Below are 19,008 nucleotides of genomic sequence, written 5' to 3'. Positions count from 1 at the left end.
GGAGGATCGCTTGAGCCCAGGAGTTGGAGGTTGCTGTGAGCTAGGCTGACACCACAGCACTCTAGCCCAAGCAACAGAGTGAGACTCTGTCTCAAAAAATAATAATAATAAGTTCCTATTCTCTTACTAGCCTGTCATTGCTCTTGCAGGATGTGGGGGCCACACCTGTCCGCACTCCTTAACCAATGAGCACCCTCCCAAACCCCCAACACGGCACGCGTGAGCTGAGGGCACGGCTGTCCTCTCCTGCGGACACGGTTCTCTTGTGGCTCCATTCTAGGTTCCCCAGGGATCTACTGGCTTGAAAAAAGCATGAAGAAGAGATATTTGTGCACCCATGTTCCTAGAGGTGTCATTCACGGCAGCTAAAAGGCACCTTGAGTGTCCATTGACAGATAAGCCACCAAACAAAACGTGGTAGATCCATACAATGGAACATTACTCTCCCTTAAAAAGGAAGAGAATTCCGTCACATGCTACAACCTGGATGAACCTTGAGGACATTCTGCTCAGGGAAATAAACCAGACACTAAAAGACAAAAATTGAGCTGGGCATGGTGGCTAATGCCTATAACCCCAACAACTCAGGAAGCTGCGGCAGGAGGATTGCTTGAAGCCAAGAGTTCGAGACCAGACTGGGCAACATAGCCAGACCCCATATCTACAAAAAAAAAATTAAAAATTAGTCAGGCATGGTGGCGGGCACCTGTAGTCCTAGCTACTCATGAGGCTGAGGTGGGAAGATTGCTTGAGCCCAGGAGTTCAAGGCTGTAGTGAACCATGGCTGTGGTATTGCTCTCCAGCCTAAGGACAGAGCAAGATTCTGTCTCCAAAATAAAATAAAAAAAAGACAATTACTAGTGACAAGCCATGGTCCGGGGCCGAGGAGGGCTCTGGAGAGTGTATAAGGATGAGCAATCACCGGGTGTGGCACAGACAGCCGCAATTGCGGGGTCCAGGCTCTCCAGAGCGGCTGGAAGCCCTGGTGAAGGCCAAGGCAGTAGTCTTCCTCAGGGGGTGCCAGCGCAGCCCCAGTGCGCCTTCAGCAACACGCTCGCATTGGCACAGGGCTGCGGCTGCACAGAGTCTGTGACTGAGTCCTCCCATGTGCTGGATGACGCCAACCTCTGGGAAGGCAGTAAAGACTGTCCCAGCTGGCCCACTGACCTGCGAGTGTACTTCAAGGCAGGTTCGTGACGGGCTGTGACATTTTTCTGCAGATGCACCACAATGGGGACCAGTGGAATAATTGTAAGAGCTGGGAATCTGCCCCACCCTTTTAGATGAAAAGAAATACCAAGAGTCAAAGTGAGGGTGTCTGGGCCCTCACTGAACATAGATGCAGTCATTCATGTCAGGACTCACAGCCAGAAGAGCCTTACTGATTTCGGTTTTCACTTCTTTTTTCTTTAGGGATGGGGTCTCACTATGTTGCCTAGGCTTCTGGGCTGAAGCAATTGATCATCCTGCCCCAGGCTCCCAAAGTGCTGGGATCACAGGTGTGAGCCACCATGCCAGCTTTTTTTTTTTTTTTTTTTTTAAGACAGTGTCTTACTCTGTTGTCCAGGCTGGAGTGCAGTGGTGTGCTCATAGCTCACAGCAACCTTAAACTCCTGGACTCAAGTGATCCTCCTGCCTCAGCCTTCTGAGTAGATGGAATTATAGGCATGTGCCATTATGCCCAGCTAATTATTATTACTATCATTATATTATTATTTTGTAGCAATAGGGTCTCGATATTATTCAGGCTTCTGGCCTCAAGCCATCCTCCTGCCTCAGGCTCCCAAAGTGCTGGGATCTTACTCTGTTGTCCAGGCTGGAGTGCAGTGGTGTGCTCATAGCTCACAGCAACCTTAAACTCCTGGACTCAAGCCATCCTTCTCCCTCAGCCTTCTGAGTAGCTGGAACTATAGGCATGTGCCACTATGCCCAGCTAATTATTATTATTTTTTTATTATTATTATTATTTTGTAGCAATAAGGTCTCGATGTGTCGCTCAGGCTGGCCTCAAACTCCTGGCCTCAAGTGATCCTCCTGCCTCAGCCTCCCTAAGTGCTGGGATCACAGGCAGGAGCCTTGGTGCCCAGCTTATTTTTCACTACTAAGACAACTGCTTGCACTGATTATTCCAGTTTTTAAGCAGTCAGTGATTTTAGTTTGCCTGGTGTTCAGGCCAAGAAAGTTTTATGGTGAACATAATTACCACTGGACTGTAATAATTCATTGTTTATGATATTGCTGTATTTTTAAATATAATATATAATTTTAATATTTTTATTTTTCTTTATTTTTTTCAGCCATGTGATTAGGGTATCCTTAGAGTTTTTTTATTTTTTAAATATAATATATAATTTTTTGATATTGCAGTAAGGAAAATCTGTTCTTATATTGTCATTTATTCTTCACCTGATTCAGGAGTTAGACTAGGAGCTTTTGAATCATTATTATTCATGACTCATTCTATAATAATAATATGTCCCTCCAATTTTTTTGTAATTTCTTCTGTTAAGAAAAATATGAACAGGCCGGGCGCTGTGGCTCACGCCTGTAATCCTAGCTCTTGGGAGGCCGAGGCGGGCGGATTGCTCAAGGTCAGGAGTTCAAAACCAGCCTGAGCAAGAGCGAGACCCCGTCTCTACTATAAATAGAAAGAAATTAATTGGCCAACTGATATATATATAAAAAATTAGCCGGGCATGGTGGCGCATGCCTGTAGTCCCAGCTACTCGGGAGGCTGAGGCAGAAGGATCACTGGAGCCCAGGAGTTTGAGGTTGCTGTGAGCTAGGCTCACGCCACGGCACTCACTCTAGCCTGGACAACAAAGTGAGACTCTGTCGCAAAAAAAAAAAAAAAAAAAAAAAAAAAAAAAAAAAAAAGAAAAATATGAACAAAGAAGAAACTGATAAACTGGGGTGGTGATTTTTAAAATAAACTGTTATCTCTGTCTTCCAGGTGAAAAAAAAAAGAAAGAATAAAAAAATAAATTGCTAACACAGGGGGGAAAAAGAGAAGTACTGTACTATTCCATTTGTATGAGGCACCTAGAAGAGTCAAGTTCGCATAGACGAGATATAGCAGTGTCTGCCAAGGACTGGGGGGGGGGAGGTGGGGCTACTGATTGATTAATGGACACAGAGTTCCAGTTTTCCGGAATGAAACAAGTTCTGGGATCTGCTGCACAACGATGTGAATACACTAACACTGCCGAGCTGCACAGATAAGAAAGGTTGCCGTTACAATAGTAGATTTTATATTTTACCATAATGTCACAATTTCTTTTTGGAGATAGGGGCTCACTGTTGCCCAGTGTGGAGTGCAGTGGTGTGATCATAGTTCACCATAACCTCGAATTCCTGGGCTTGAGTGATCCTCCCACCTCAGCCTCCCGGAGTCCTGGGATGACAGGTGTGAGCCACCGTGCCCAGCCTATTTTACCAGTTTTGGGAACTGGCTGTGAAAGCTGATGCTCTCAGCTGTGGCCAACACTGGGCCTGAACATCATTGGCCCGGAAGGAATGGAGGTGGTGGCTGCCAGCAAGGGTTGAAGGTGGAGTCCAGCAGAGCCTTTCTCACTGTCATTGTGAGCCTGAGAGGGGACCATGGTGGCCCTTGATTGATGAGGAATGAGGTGGACTTCCTCCCCTTACTGCGGCCTGCAGCCTTCAGCTCGTGCGCAGCAAGTGTGCGTGTGTACCCCGCAGCCGCCCCTGCGGCTCGTGTGTTCTCTGAGGATCAGGCGGCTGTAAATGTGTCAGGTGGAGACAGCCCTCGGGCCTGCCCCTTCTTTGTCCCCACCTTCAGCCCCAGGGACAGCATGGTGGAAACCTCTGGCCCCAATTCGGCAACTTGCCATGAAACCAGCCGGTGGCTCCAATCTTTCTGCCCTGGGGTGCTTCTGGTCCTTTCTAGTTTCACCTGGGCAGGCAGCGTCCTCGCTCAGGCAGCGGTGTTGGACGTGGGGAGTTGGAGGGGCCTCAAACAGAAGCAGAGAAGGATTGAGAGTATCCCTTGTCCCCACCCTGGAGAGGGAGCCTGGGAAGGCCATGGAAGAGATGGCTCTGAGCCTCAGCTGACTCTGCAAAATGGGACCAATAAGGAAATGTCCTCCCAGGGAGAAGCCTTACAAAGTGCCTCAGGAAAGTGGGACCCCCAGCTGGGAGACACTGACCCTACCCACCCCTCACACTGGGCTCCTCGGTAACACAGCCTGGGTGCAGGGGATGCCCTCAGGAGACGTCTGGCCAGCCAAGCCCTTGGGCCCCTGTTTCTCAGTGCTGGCTCTTGGCCGTGCCCTGTGCAGCCACCCTAGCAGACCCTGAGCGTAATCTAAAGAGTAAGGGCCGCCCTCCGTCCCCGGCCAGCTCCTGCAGACCCACTGGACAGAAGAGAGAGGAAGAGGCATGCTCGTGTTTCCCTTGCTTGTGCTTTAACTTCTAAAATATTATTTTTTCTATGAACATTTTAATGAGGGGTTGAACATAGGATAGAAAAATAACATTCTGATTGCTTTTTTTTGTTTTAAATGCAGAATTTTCTTGAGACTTTCACAGAAGGCAATGGCTGAATAACATTTAACTCCTAAAGAAAACACACACTGGCCACAGAAAAAGGCACGTCTCCGATGCCTAATATAGTTATCGACAACTCTGACACAGGCTGTCAAACTCTCAGGGACTGGCTTTTGGAAACGACTCAACTCACATTTAGGCGGTGCTCCTTTCAGAGGCTAGGGAACGCTTGGGGACTGCCATTGGTTTAACACAGCACTTGCAGCAAATGCTGCTTATGGTGGGCAGGAGGGGTGCTGGTGTGAGGGTCCACACGCTTGCTTCTCTGGCGGGGTGTGGGCAGCCAGAGGCCACCACACATGCCAGGAGCCTTGTTCACTCTCCATGAAGGAACATGTGATCCAGCAAGTGGGCTGGGACCAGGCCACTGTGGCCACCTGACTCTCCATAGTAGAATCCCTTGTCATCCACAGGCCCGTAGACTGTGACCACATCCCCCGCCCTCAGCGCCAGTTTGCCCTTTGCCCGGCTGCCTGCTCGCCCGGCCCGGGGATCATAGTCCAGAGCTGCCATCATGGTCTTTGGAGTCCACAGTGGGGGTCTGCTGGAGTTCCCTTGGGGACTGGGAGAGGAGCGCTGGGGGCTGTTGAGCAGCCCCCCAGTGTTCCCAAGGTGGGCCACAGAGGGCAGGTGCCCTTGTGTCCACAAATGCCACCTCCCATCAGTCCACTCCATGCCCAGTTCTGCCTCGGCCACCAGGTGCCCAGGGATGGTGCCCACTCGCCCATTGCACTCGCCGCGGTAGAAGCCGTGGGGGTCCCGAGAGCCCCACACTTTCAGCAACTGCCCTTTCTGGAAGGCCAGCTCCTCCTCTGCAGCCTCAGAGGTGGCAGACATCGCTGGGGGATTATAATCAAAGAGGGCCACAAAGACCCTGGCTGGAGTGTTGGTCCCTGTCCCCGGCGGTGGGGGGCCACCCCTGGACATTTTACCGGCTTTGCTAGAGGGAGCTGGACACCGCACTGAGCTGGGCTCATGGAGCTGGCACTCTCGCTTGTCCCCCAGAGCCTGTCCTCGCCTGCACTGGGGCCCAAGCTCCTTTCTCTGCCCTCGCTGCTCTGTGCCCTGCGCATCCAACGACACTGCCTCCCCCTCCTCCAGAATGTCACGGAGGTCAGGTGCACGTCGCTGGCTGCCATCCAGCTGCGGAGGCGTGAACACCTGCACGTCTGGCTTTTGCCTGAGGGCCTTCTCAAGGGCAGCCTTCTTCTGACATGGCTCTTTCCTGGGCCTGCACTCATGGGACAGACGGAGAAATCCCGAAGCAAGGCTTTTGCTGGTGCCCATATGCCTGCAGCAGTTTTCTCTGACCCCAGGCTGGCCACTGAGCAAAAGTGGCCTGTGGTTTTGGGGACTCTTCTGAAAGAGCAGGTCCTTTCTCCAGCCCTCCTGGGCCTCTGTGAGCCGCTGGGCTTGGCTGCCAGCCCCTGAACTTGGACATTCTCCTTCTGAGCATAGGTTGGACATTAGAGACCGCCTCCTCAGAGGTTCTTCCGGCAATGCTTCTAGGAACTTGGCCTGGGGCTCCCCGCAGCTTCCAGGGGCATGGGGGCTGGCCTTGGCACTCAGAGGAGCCAGTGCCAGCTTCTGAGGGCAGACGGGGAAGGTGATTGTGCAGGTGGATGGGTCGCCGCAAGTATAGCGAAAGGGAGGAGTCTCTGGCAATTGGTGGCATGGGAAGCAGTCCTCAGGGACCTGAGCTGGCACTGAATCCAGAGACTCACCACAGAGTGACATGGTTCTCACTGAGACCTTCTGGCATGTTAGAGGCACTTGCAGCTGAGAAAATTCCAACAGAGTGCTCCCGGCAGTGGCATCGGTGACCTCCGAAACTTTTAACCCATCAGCATATACAGCGTAGCCAGTGACCTGGACTCCATTGGAGGACCCCGCAGAGTCAATGGTCACAGGGAGCCAGCTGACCACCAGGAGGCCTGGCAAGGTGTGGCGCTCCACCAGCACGTCCAGAGGAGGGTGGGGCGGTCCTGCCAAAGGTGTGTTGAACGTGAGAGTGGAGGACATTGTTTCCCGGTGCACCTGCAGCAGGTCCCCCGGCAGCCGCACCTCCACGCGTGTCTGGTATTTTGTGCCAGGATGTAGGCCATGGAAGGTGTAGCAGCTCACACCTGCTGGGGTCAGGGCGTGCTTTTGCTCACCGAGGTACACCACGTGGGAGTGGCTGCTGCTGTGGTAGGTCCAGGTGATCTTGGCCGATGTGGCTGTGACACTGTGCAGGTGTAGTTGCGTAGGAGCCACACAGAACACCCCATTGGGCCCTCGAAGGGGTCTGGAGAAGCTCTGCTCCCCCACGCTCTGCGGCGAGCCCGGCTGCTGGGCTTCTGTCTTCGAATGCAAGATGTCTATTGGTACTTCTGCCTTGGGGCCCACCCTTCCTAACTGGCACAGCCCCCTGTCCACTGCTCCCGGGGCTTCCCCAGGTAATAAACTGTCTTCCTTCGAAGCTTTGCCCTGCCCATCTGGGAGGTGGGTGTGGCCAAGGTCAGGGGACTTGGGGGGCAGGCAACCCGGGATGTTGCTGTCTGGAACCTGCTCCACCAAGTTGGAGGGCACCAGTCCCCGCCTGCCATCCTCAAGCTCTCCCTCATAGAAGCCATCTTCGTCCATGTCCCCAAAGACATACACATAGTCCCCAGCTGTGAGGGGTAGCTCACCCTCAGGGTGCTCGTTGGGCCCCTCAAATGGGTTGTAGCTATATTGAGCCAGGAAAACCTTGAGCTTGGGGGCGGCAGGAGCCTCTGAGCCTCCCACTTCCAGGGGTGGGGACACACTGTCAGGCTCCAGATCATCCACCTCACTGGCCGTGTCCATGTCCAGAGTAGGGCAGGAGGGCACAGTGGCCCACACGGACTCAACCTCAGAGGAGGAGCTCGACTGGGAGCTGGTTTTCTTGGCCTGAGGCCTGGAGTCTGGAGGCGGGCTGGCAAGGACTCTGTCTGGCACGTGAGGGACACTGGCTGGCTCCCCAAGGGCAACTGGGCTCACATCCAGGATGGCCTCCCTTCTCTCCTGTTTGTCTCTGCTGGGCTGTGACTGTGTGCGATCTTCAGCCCTTGGCTGGGACTTGAGCCTTCTGTTACTCCTGGTTTGGGATTCCGGGGCTTGAGTGGCCTCCCAGGGCTGTTCTGGAGGGTGGCCAGGCTGACACTGCAGCGCCTGTATCTCCTTCCGGGCAGCTTGGAGGTCGCACAGAGCCTTCTGCAGGTCGTGCTGCAGCTGCTGCTGCCTGTCCTGCCCACTGGCCGCCTGCTGCAGCAGCTGCTCGGCCAGCAGGCCTGCAGCGTCGCGCTCCTGACACGCGCGGCCCAACTGCCCGCGCACGTCGCTGTTCTCAGCCGCCACCTTCTGCACCCAGTCGGCCTGTGCCTGCAGCCGCCCGTTCTCCTCCGCCAGCCAGGCGCCCTTGCGCAGCGCCGCCTGCAGCTGCACCTCTGCTTCCTCGCCACGCCGCCGCGCCGCCGCCGCCTGGGCGCCCAGCTCCTCGCACTCGCGGCACCGCGCTCCCAGCTCGCGCTCCAGCGCCTGCACCTGGCGTCGCGCCTCCTTGCAGGGGCCGCTCTGGCCTCCCGCCTCTGCCTGGGCGCCACCCTGGCCCTGCTGCAGCGTTAGCTGCCTCTGCAGGCGCAGCACTTCCCGCTGGGACTCGCGGTGCAGCCGGTCTAAGTCGCTGGCGTTGAGCCACTGGGCACTGTCTCCAGGATGCGCGTCACTGCCGAGGCCTGAGGCGACACGCGCCTGCAGCAGGTAGCACTCCTGCCGCAGCTCTTCGATCTGCTTGTCCTTGGCTAGCAGCGCGCTCGCCTGCTCAGACAAGTCCTGGGCGCGCTGACGCGCAAAGGCCTGGCACAGCTCCAGGTTGGTGCGACTCTCGCAGGGCACAGGCGCGCTAACTGCCCGCAGGTTGGTCTCCTGCAGCAGGCGGGCCCGGTCCTCCAGGCGGCGCGCGAGACCAGCCAGCTCCGCGTGCTTCACCTTGAGCCGCTTCACCTTCTCGTCGGCCCCGTCGGAGACGCCGGCGCGCCGCAGCTGCAGGTTCTCCTCGCGCAGGTCGGAGCAGCGGCGCGCCAGCACCTGCAGCGCCTCGGCCAGCTCCGAGTTCTGCTTCGCCAGCTCGCGGCAGTCCAGGCCCGGGGCCGAGGGGGTCGAGGCGTCGCAGGGCTTGCTCTCGGAGCCGTCTTCTCCCCGCGGGTCGCTCGGTGACCTGCGTGCCGATGGTGGCGGGAGCGGGGGCGGCGGCGGGGAGGGGCTCGGGGAGCCCGGGGCGGAGGTGTCTGAAGAGGAGGCCCGCTCCTTGCGGACAGAGGCCTTGGGGCGACTCAGGGTGCTGTCGAGCGAGCGGGAACGCTCTGGTGCCAAGGAATCGAGGGAGCTGGCACGCGTGGAGAGCAGCCCGCTTGGGGAGCTGGAGCGCGCGGAGGACACCAGGTCGAGGGAGCGGGAACGGACGCGGACGCCGGCGCTCAGGCTGTCAAGAGAGTCAAGTCGACAGGCTGACTTCGCGGCGTGAAGCTCGCCGCCTGAGATCTCGAGGAGCGGCTCTTCCGAGGAGTGCGTGGCCCGAGGGCCTGGGGGTGCGGGCAAAACGGGGTGCCAGCGAAAGTGCTCCAGGATGTACTTGAGGAAGAGCTGGCGCTCCACGTCCCGAGCCGCCTGCAGGTGGCGGATGCGCGCGGCCTGCTCGCCGTCGGTTTCCCAGCGAAGCTGCGCCAGCACGTCCTGCAGGCGACAGCGACACTGCGCCGCGGAGCCCGCGGGCGCCCCCGCGCGGCAGCAGTAGCCGCGGTTCACCAGCTCCTCGGCCAGCTGGCGCTGCAGCTCCCGCGCCTGGCGCACCACGCCGTCGCGCTCGCGGTGCAGCAGCTGCTGCAGCTGCCGCATCTCGGCCTCCTTCCAGCGCAGCAGCTGCCGGATCTCGGCCTCGCGCTCCCGCTGCACCTCCTCCTGCAGCTGCCGCAGCTCCCGGCCGCGCTGCGCCTCCCACTTGGAGCGCAGATGGTCGGCCAGCTGCTGCCGCTCTCGCTCGGCCGCCTCCCGCAGCTGGCGCGCCTGGGCCGCGAAGTGTCGCCGTTCGGCCCGCCCGCGCGCCCGCTCCGCCTCCAGCTCGGCCCGCAGCTTCTCCAGCTCCCGCCTCTGCTCCTCCAGCACCGCCGCTGCCGGGCCGGGGCCGCCCGATTTCTTGGGCAACGCGCGGCCACCGCCCGACGGGCTGGGCGAATCCTTGGTCATTGTGGCCGCGGCCCGGCCAGACGCCTGACCTCGCCTGGCAGGCCGCAGTTCGCCAACGGCCGCCGCCCAGGCCGCGGCCAACCGCCCGGCGGCGCGCGCCCCTTCCGGCGCCTGGGGGGGGTGTCTCCGCGCGCCCCTTCCGCCTCTGGGCATGGTCCTTCACCTCCTGCTGCGGGTGTCTGCCCACGCGCTTCTCAGGCTGGCTAGGCCAGGGCTGGGCTTACCATACCCCTGCTCAAACTGGCCCATGACTCTCCTGGGATGCCTGGATCTCTTTCTGCTCCACACCTTTCTTGTTCCTGGCAGGGTACCATGCCCCTTGTGACCCACCCCAGGCACCGTCCCAGTCGCTGTGCAATTCCTGCAGGCCAAGGTGCCCCAGGAGAGCCAGGGCTGCTGCTCCTAATGCCGGAGAAAGGGCTAGGTGTGTGGTTTTGGCCACAGGTGGGGCGCGGGCAGACCTGGCCAGGCTTTGCCTTGGGTTCAGGTGGTGCGTTTAGCTTAGATGGCTGAGGAACACAGCAGGAGATGCCTGCACTTGGCTGGACCTGGGCTCCCCAGGATCCTACAGCCCCATAACAGCCCTAATCACCCCCACTTGTCCTCCCAGTCCTTTGGGGGAAAGGGTGTGTCTGATACGCATTTGTGTCGCTGCCTAGAGTGGGCTCAGAGAAGGTGTAAGTGAAAAGTCCCTCCCCAGCAAGGTGGCATAGGGCCCTAGAGTGGGGCAGGTAGGAAGGGTGCAAGGGGGAATGCCTAACTGGGCCACCTGGACTGCTTACCTCCCATGTCTAGGTACCACCTGGCAGCAAAGGCTGGAGCCCCAGGGTCTGGGCTCACTGGGGCCTTGGGTGGAGACCTCAGGCTGGGCCAGGAGTGAGGGTCAGGCCACAGCAGAAATGTCATCAGAGTCCCAAGCTGCAGAACACACAAACACACACACACATACACATGCCCACACACACAGCCTCTCTCTGATTGGCCACCTGTGTGGCTTCGGAGCCCAGGAACCCTGTTTTAAACTGGCTTCTCTCTTCCCTTTCTGCCCCTGGCACCAAGTGGCTTGTGGGAGATGGACGGACATGTGGCATCTGCATCCAGATGAGTTAGAGGCCACAGACATCACCCCTGTGATGTCTGCTTGGCCTGGGAAGCATCTGGACCTCTCACAGCTGCTGTGTTCACTCAGCATGTGGCTCTCTGGCTCCACCCTTTCCACTATGCTCAAGTTTTTCAAACCAGGTTCCCCTAAATGCACAGGAAATGCCTTTGGGAAGGGGTGTGTAGCAAGAACACAGGGGGTTATGGCTCCAGATGTTCTTTTTACCTATTATTATTTAGTTTAGAGACGGGAGTCTCACTACTTTGCCCAGGCTGGATTTGAACTTCTGGGCTCAAGCAGTCTTCCTGCCTCAGCCTCCTGAGTATCTGGGACAGTAGGTGCATGCCACTGTGCCTGGCTCAGATGTTCTTTTTGAGAGGTGAGGTGGATGTGCTGGGGGGATGAGATGTGGGAATGGCCGTAAGCCCTGAACCGGGGCTGGGCTCCTTGATGTACTACCGTGTTTCCCTGAAAATAAGACCTACCCATAAAATAAGCCCTCGCAGGATTTCTAAGCCTCTGCGCAATAGAAGCCCCACCCCCAAAATGAGACCCAGTGATGGGCGTGGCTACGCATCGTACCCTTATCCGCACAACCCATGCATTTCGTCACGGAGAGGGAAAGAAGACGAGCAGCCCTTCTCATCTGCCCCATCCGGACAGCTACTGTCCCAGAGGTGACCGGAAAGGTGCAGGCAGCCCCACCAACAAGGTTGGCTCCCCCTGTCAGGTCCTGGCCATCCTGTGCGTGCTGCAAGCTGAGGCTTTGAGGGGAAAATAACACATCTCCTGAAAATAAGCCCTAGGGTGTCTTCTTGAGGAAAAATAAATATAAGACCCTGTCTTATTTTCGGGTAAACATGGTAGCTACAGGGAGGGCTGTCTTCATGGAATTCTCATCACAGTCCTGTCTTCCAGAGGCGTGGCAGGAACAGGTGGCCTGCCAGAGTACTGGGGTAGCTGGGTCAGATCGGGGTTGTCACTTCCGAGTGATGGGTGGGGCTCCTCAGCCTGAATGCCTTGCTGCAGGCTCAAGTGGGCCCCAAAACTATCAGGTCAGGAGGGCAGGCTGCCACCAAGGAGGAGGACACTGGGCTGAGTCTCTAGGAACCCCACAAGTCACCATCCAGCAACTGCCTGTGCTGGTGCCCCCCATGGCATGCCCAAGGCGTTCTGGAAGATGGCTGAGTGGTTGAGCAAAGCAGGGCTTCCCCAGGCCTAGGCTTCTGCCATCTCTGCTTTCACAATGTTGTGTAGTGATTGTCCAGTGACCTGTCTGTCACCCCCAGTGACTCTGAGCTGAGGGAGATGTGTCCAAGGGGACATATCTTCCTGGGTCCCCACTGTGTCCCTGCATGTAAGCTGGCACATTGCTGGTGCCCAAGACTTATAGGAAGGAGTTGCAGACTGGGGCAAGATCCTGGCATTAGCTCACCACGTGCTACCTTCTGCAGGTCCTGCTTTCTCACCTATAAAATGAAAAGGATGGATTACATGGATGGATTTCAGACTGGAATCCTTAGGGCTCCAGGGTTCCTTGGAAATACTGTAGCACAGGGCTATGGGATATGCTGGAAGCTGAAAGGGAGACACTGCCCTTACCTGCTTCCATGGGAAGATCTACTCATTAGTGTCATTTATCAGGTTTTAAGGAGGACTTTGATTTAATAAGGAGTTCTGCTCCTGGAAACAAGTGTGAAAGCCTGTGGGTCAGTGGCCCTGCTGTCTGTTATGTGCATATACACATACACCCTCCACCAAACACTCCACCACTCCACTGACCCTGACAGATGGCAACGTGTCCCCCATCTCAGTTGGCCTCACATGGCCAGTCCTGTATTCCATGTTGCCTCTCCCGAGAGCCCCAGTCTATGACCTTTGGAGCCATGGGTTTGGGATCCCGGGTGACCTGGTTCACATCCTTACCATGCCATCTCTGTGCTGCCATTAAAGCCTCAAGCTTTGCAGAACTCGCCTGGCCATGGGGAGAGGCACGGGCTCCACCGTAAGGGCCCGCAGGAGAGGTTTAAGCATCACACCCCTGTAGCTCCAGTAGCTCCAGCTTTACATTTTGAGGCCCTTCTTTTTGTGTCAATGTGTTTTCTGTTTGTTCTCTGCTGTCTCCGTGTCTAGAACAGTACCTGGCACAGGATAGGTACCCAATAAATACATGACTGAAGAAGACAGAGGCAGACAGGCCAGATGTGGCCGCTGCCCTCACAGGGTTGGCAGACTAAGGGAGGACACAAAGGCTAAATACAAAATCCCAAAGGAACATGGTAAAATTGCAGCTTGGGCAGGGGCTGTGGGTGAGGAGTGTGGTGCCGGGGGAGAAGAGCCCATCAGAGCAGGCTTCCTGGAAGCAAGGAAATGAGCTGAGAGCTGAACGGGAGGGAGTGAGGGCCACTCAGAGGAACTGAGAGGGGATTGTGGGCAGAAGGATGGAGAGCTGTCTGCACCAGCTCTGGCCCATGCCCGCCTCTCCCAGGGCAGACCCCCATCTGCTCTGGCGTTGATACTTGACAATCCTGTCATGTCCTCATTTGGAGGCACTGGGAGGGCTGAAGCTCAGAGGGGGAGGGTAACCCAGCTGGCTCCCAACAGGGTGAGTTCCTTCCACCCCCAGCACTGACCTCTCCTGGTTGGGGCTGGATACCTGGAGAGGGACTAGGCTGCTCTCTGCCCCCACTTCATGGGCCCTGCAGCCTGGGCCCTGGCTGGTCCATGTCCTCCCAGGCAGGAAGTGGCAGCATGTATGCCAGCTTCCAGCACTCTGGCTGGCGCCCCCGGCCTGCTGGGCTGGCCTGTCACCCTGGCCTAGCTCCCTGGCACGTGTGCCTCTGCGTGTGGCCAGTCACTTCCCCAACTGCCCTTTACACACCTGGTCCCTGAATCCTCACCACAGCCAAGGGGCTGGCACTAGTCTCTCCAGATGGGAAAACTGCCCAGTGTCACACAGGGACTTGTGTCCAACCCTGTGTGATCAAAGTTTGGGCTCTGAACTGGCACTTGCAGAGCCTTCACCTGGTGGCTCTGGCAGCCTGAGTGGCACTGCAATCCTCAAGCCCTTGGGCAAGTAGCTACTGCTTTCCAAGGATCTCACTTCGGCAGCATCACTGTTCCCCACACCTCCACTGTCAGGACAGACCTGTCTTCCACCTTTGGGCATCTCTATTTTTCTCCCCTTTGGCTGTATTCCAATCACCCTCCTTCTGCAGCCTGAACACAAGGCCTCGCCCACCTGCCAAACAGCACCAGTGGTGATGGCCATTTGTTCTGTCACTTGGTCATAGCTCTAGGTCAGGGGACAGTCCTTCATCAAATGTTTCTTGGGCATCCAACCTGACCAGGACATGGTGGGGACCAGGCACTATGTTGTGTTAATTTCTTCATTCACCAAGCACAGACCACGGAGTGAGGGAGGGCAGGAGGAAGAGAGAAAGGGAGGGAGGGAGAAGGAAAGAAGAGAGGAAGGAGGATAGAAGGGTAGAAGGGAAGGATAGGAAGATAGAAGGGAAGGTGTGGTTGCATGTGCCTGTAGTCCCAGCTACTTGGGAGGCTGAGGCAGGAGGACCACTTGGGGCCAGGAGTTCAAGGCTGCAGTGAGCTATGACCATGCCACTGCACTCCAGCCTGGGCAACAAAGCAAGACCCTGTTGCTAAAAAAATTTTTTTAAATTAAAAAAAGGAAGAGGGGAGGTGAGAGGGAAGAAGGAGGGAAAGAAGGAGTCTTTTAAATCACCTGAGCACTCCCAGACCTTGATTTGGCCCTTGAAGTTCAAGAGCAGGCTTGGGCTTGAGCCTCTGACCAGCCAGATGGCTAAGAAGTTGGTTAACAGCTTGAGCCTCAGTTTTAGCATCTGTAAATAGAGCTTATAACAGTTCTGACCTCAAATGAGATGTTGTGTGCTGCCCTTGCACTCTAGGGGGCCTGGCGTGCAGCAGGCTGTCAGGTTATCCGAGTGAACGTGGTAAGTTGAGTCCTTGAGGATGAATAGCACTTGCCAGAGGGACATGGTGGGTGTTGGAGGAAGAGAATGACAAAAGCATCACAGGCAAAGGGAACAGCTTGGGCACAGGCAGGGGACACAGTGTGGCTGGAGTACTGGTGGTGGAGATGGAGGGGTATGGGAAGTGAGGCTTTGGGTGGGCACAGGGAGGTTGAGGCAGAGCTTCACCAGTATGCACTAGATGGAGGTCCAATTCCTGGTGCCCCGCTTCCTAACCAAGTAATGCAGGGCAAGCTGCTTCTCTCAGGGCCTCAGTTTCCTCTCTTGTCAAATAGAACATCTGAGCACTGCTCTCTGGTGCCAGTGAACTCAGTGGTGGGTGTACATGTTCAGCGCCCAGTTGGCCACGTCGCGTGTGAATGCCCATTGCCCATTTCCTGCCTCAGCAGAGGCACTTTCTTTTTTTTTCTTTTGAGACAGAGTCTCACTCTGTCTCCTGGGCTAGAGTGCCGTGGCGTCAGCCTAGCTCACAGCAACTTCAAACTCCTGGGCTCAAGCGATCCTCCTGCCTCAGCCTCCTGAGTAGCTGGGACTAAAGGCATGCACCACCATGTCTGGCTAATTTTTTCTATTTTTGGTAGAGACGGGGTCTTGCTCTTGCTCAGGCTGGTCTCAAACTCCTGAGCTCAAAGGATCTGCCCACCTTGGCCTCCCAGAGTGCTAGGATTGCAGGCGCTAGTTATCGGGCCGGTTTTCTTTTCCCTCTCCTCTTGCTTACTGGGGAACTCTTGCCACTCTGAGCCCCTCCCCCAGTCTCTGCCAGGCCCCACCTCAGAGCCCCCACACCTCACCGAACCCTCGCCACCCTCTGGCCTTCTCCTTGATGCCTCCCCAGGATGCTGTGAGCTCCTTGGGAGCAGGTGCCACCTGCATATCTCCCTCTCTGGACCTGGGCCAGAGGCTTAGTAGGTGAGCACCTGGGCCCCCATGCGGACTGCAGTAAGGAACAGCATGTGGTAAGTGTGAGCAGGGAGCCTGGGGCCAAGGAGGAGGATGCCACTTCTGATGAGGTGGTTGTGGAGGTGTCACAGAAAAGCCAGGTCTGTATGAATAGGGTTTGGCTAAGTGGAGGGGAGACGGTGTGACCAGAAGCCAGGCTTGGCCGGGCGTGGTGGCTCACGCCTGTAATCCTAGCACTCTGGGAGGCCGAGGCCGGATTGCTCAAGGTCAGGAGTTCGAAACCAGCCTGAGCAAGAGCAAGACCCTGTCTCTACTATAAATAGAAAGACATTAATTGGCCAACTAATATATATAGAAAAAATTAGCCGGGCATGGTGCCACATGCCTGTAGTCCCAGCTACTTGGGAGGCTGAGGCAGGAGGATTACTTAAGCCCAGGAGTCTGAGGTTGCTGTGAGCTAGGCTGACGCCATGACACTCACTCTAGCCTGGGCAACAGAGTGAGACTCTGTCTCAAAAAAAAAAAAAGAAGAAGCCAGGCTTGCTACAGGGAACATTAAAGGTTTTGGAGCAGGAGGGTGGCCCCAAGGGCCAGGCAGCTTCTCCTCCAGGCCTGGGTACACTTCCTGTGTGCTTGTATAGCAGACGCACTCTGGAGCTCAGAGCCTCAGCACCACACCTGCAAAGTGGGGACTGGGGCCATCTCGTAGGGCAGTGGTGAAGATGCAGGGGGACACCTCGGCAAAGGTGAGTCCTCAACATTCAGCCTCTCCTGATCTCACCCTTTATTCCCAGCTTAGTACATCAAGGTCAAAGGTATGAATTATACTTCCTCAACTGGCTTGGAATTTCTCCGGGCATGGGTCCCTTTCCCTCTGTGGCCCTCCACAAACAGAAGCAGTTTCCAATAAAGCCGTGTTCCTTCTTTGAGCTGGACCCACTAAGGGCAAGCCATGTGCACACAGCAGGATCACACACAGAGTCAGTCTCCAGACTTCCAAGCCTTCCACGACTTTGAAGAGCTGGTGGAGTCCCTCATACACGTGCCAAATGCTCATTGAACACCCCGTGTGCTGGCCCTGGGAGAGGCAAGAGGAAGGCAGGGTCCCTGATCGCATGGGGCTTGTCATCTAGTTTCTCCCTCCTTCCCTGTGTCAAGCCTGTACCTGCAAGATGCTGTGTGGGAGGTCAGCCTTATTCCAGGCTATATTCTCTTCACTGCCCTTTCCTTCTCTCCTTTCAAGGGAAACCAGTGTACTGAGAAATGGAGAAAAACTCCTTAACAAGGCCTAGATACATTATGAGCTATGCCCTTCTCTCTGCTCTGCCTCCTGAGGTGCAAACCACCAGCACCTCTTCACCTGGATGACTCCAACAGGCTTCCAAGTGCCCCCTTCTTGGCTTCTTGTCCCCCTACTCACCTCCGTTCCCCATTCTCTGGAAAGAGTAATCTTCAAAACATATATCTGGCTATGCAGTCGATATTCACGTCGATCAGAGGCCTCTCACAATACATGGAATAAAAGCCAACCCTTCCAGTTTCTACAGGGCCCTCCGTGGTCTGTCTCCTGCCGCCCTCCCTCCCTGTAATCTCTCTTACTCCACCTGGCCACCCAAATGGCCTCATGATCCTCGTCAGCGCTATTTCCTCTGCTTAACATGCTCTCCTCCAGCCTTCCCATTCTACAGCCCAGCATTAGCCGAGGAGCCAGCAGCCCAGCCTAGAGCAGCAGCCTGGCTGGCTGTGTGACCTTGGCCAAGTCACTGCTTCTGTTTCCTACAAAATGACGATGTCAATGGTAACCATCTTATAGGGCAGTTTCGAGGAGTAAAGAAAATTAAGCATTATACTACAGACACAGAGCTTTGTTAGGGAAAAAAAAATAAAAAAGAAATAAAAGAAAAAAAGTAAAAAAGAAAAAAAAAGAAAAAGAAAAGAAAACATGAAAGAGGGTCTTACACTTAGTAGGTGCCAGTGTGCTATTATTATTATTTTTTTTTGAGACAGAGTCTTGCTTTGTTGCCCAGGCTACAGTGAATTCTGTGGCGTCAGCCTAGCTCACAGCAACCTCAAACTCCTGGGCTCAAGCGATCCTCCTGCCTCAGCCTCCCGAGTAGCTGGGACTACAGGCATGCGCCACCATGCCCGGCTAATTTTTTCTATATATATTAGTTGGCCAATTAATTTCTTTCTATTTATAGTAGAGACGGGGTCTCGCTCTTGCTCAGGCTGGTTTTGAACTCCTGACCTTGAGCGATCCGTCCGCCTCGGCCTCCCAGAGTGCTAGGATTACAGGCGTGAGCCACCGCATCCAACCCTGCTATCATTATTTATATCATGCCTTCAATGAGGCCTCCCAGATCTACCAATGAAAAGTAGGTCCCCACAGTCATTTTCCCATCACCGTTTTCTTTTCTTCATAGCGCTTAGCAGTGCCTGAAATAATCTTGGTTATTTAACTATTTTAAGCAATCCATATTTATAGTGCACCTACTATGTGCCAGGCACTGATGGTAAGTGCCACCGGATTGGACTCTCCGTAAAGGCTGGGTCTCTGCCGGCCCGGTTCACTTTTCACCCAGGCCTCCTTAGCACTGTGACAGGCACACAGTAGGCGCTTCGCAAGGCCCGTGCCCCCGCCCCTTCGCCCCGCCCCCGCGCCAGGAAGTGCGGGGGCTCCAGCCGCCAGGCCGCCGCAATGCATTCTGGGAAGGCAGCAGCACCAGATCCAAGATGGCGGCCAGCAGGAGGCTGATGAAGGTAAAAGCCATTCTCCGGCGCCGGCCTGGCGGGGGGCGGCGTCCCTGGCCCCGGGCCACGGCGGCGGGCCGGGGCTCCTCGGGGCGACGTCGCCTGGCCTCCCGCCCTGCGTAGCCTCGCCGCCCGCACGGGCCGCGCGGGAGCTGAGGGAGCTAACGGGGCCGCCTAGGCCGCAGCCTGGGCGGGAGCGCCAGGCCGCGCTGAGAGCCGCCGCCGGCCTCCCCGCCCGGCCCGGGGCGTTCACTCCGCCCGGAGCCCGGCCGCATCCCTCCCTTGCGGCCGCCGTGCCCCGGGCCGAGGGCGCCGGTGATGTGGGGGCTCGGCCTGGAGGCCCCCAAACTGGGCGCCTGCGGGAAAGGCCCGAGCGCCGGAGCCCCGGACGGGAGCCCGCGCCGTGGAGCCGCCCCGCCCTGGGCCGCGGCG

At 56.4% G+C, this 19,008-nt stretch overlaps 2 protein-coding genes across 2 annotated transcripts in view; one reads left to right on the top strand and one right to left on the bottom strand.

The window, feature by feature from the left end:
* Window positions 1-4,423: 4,423 nt before the first annotated feature.
* Window positions 4,424-9,897, bottom strand: LOC105877787 (RIMS-binding protein 3C). The gene has a single exon (XM_012776691.3). The coding sequence runs from the start codon at window positions 9,811-9,813 to the stop codon at window positions 4,885-4,887; it is 4,929 nt and encodes a 1,642-aa protein (XP_012632145.2). The 5' UTR covers window positions 9,814-9,897; the 3' UTR covers window positions 4,424-4,884.
* An 8,582-nt stretch (window positions 9,898-18,479) lies between these two features.
* The window catches only part of UBE2L3 (ubiquitin conjugating enzyme E2 L3), a 44,923-nt gene continuing 44,394 nt past the window's right edge, over window positions 18,480-19,008 (top strand). The window contains exon 1 of the mRNA XM_012776692.3: window positions 18,480-18,585. Coding sequence (XP_012632146.1) covers window positions 18,559-18,585 — 27 coding nt within the window. The 5' untranslated portion in view covers window positions 18,480-18,558. The remainder of the gene's footprint in view (window positions 18,586-19,008) is intronic.

This window comes from Microcebus murinus, chromosome 22, assembly GCF_040939455.1.
Source record: "Microcebus murinus isolate Inina chromosome 22, M.murinus_Inina_mat1.0, whole genome shotgun sequence".
Classification (NCBI taxonomy): domain Eukaryota; kingdom Metazoa; phylum Chordata; class Mammalia; order Primates; family Cheirogaleidae; genus Microcebus; species Microcebus murinus.
Note: the sequence above shows the minus strand (reverse complement) of the source record. Positions and strands in the feature narration are given on the sequence as shown.

Bases quoted from the DNA above. Each gene is read 5' to 3' on its own strand.
- LOC105877787 (XM_012776691.3), bottom strand. From the start codon at position 9,813: ATGACCAAGGATTCGCCCAGCCCGTCGGGCGGTGGCCGCGCGTTGCCC.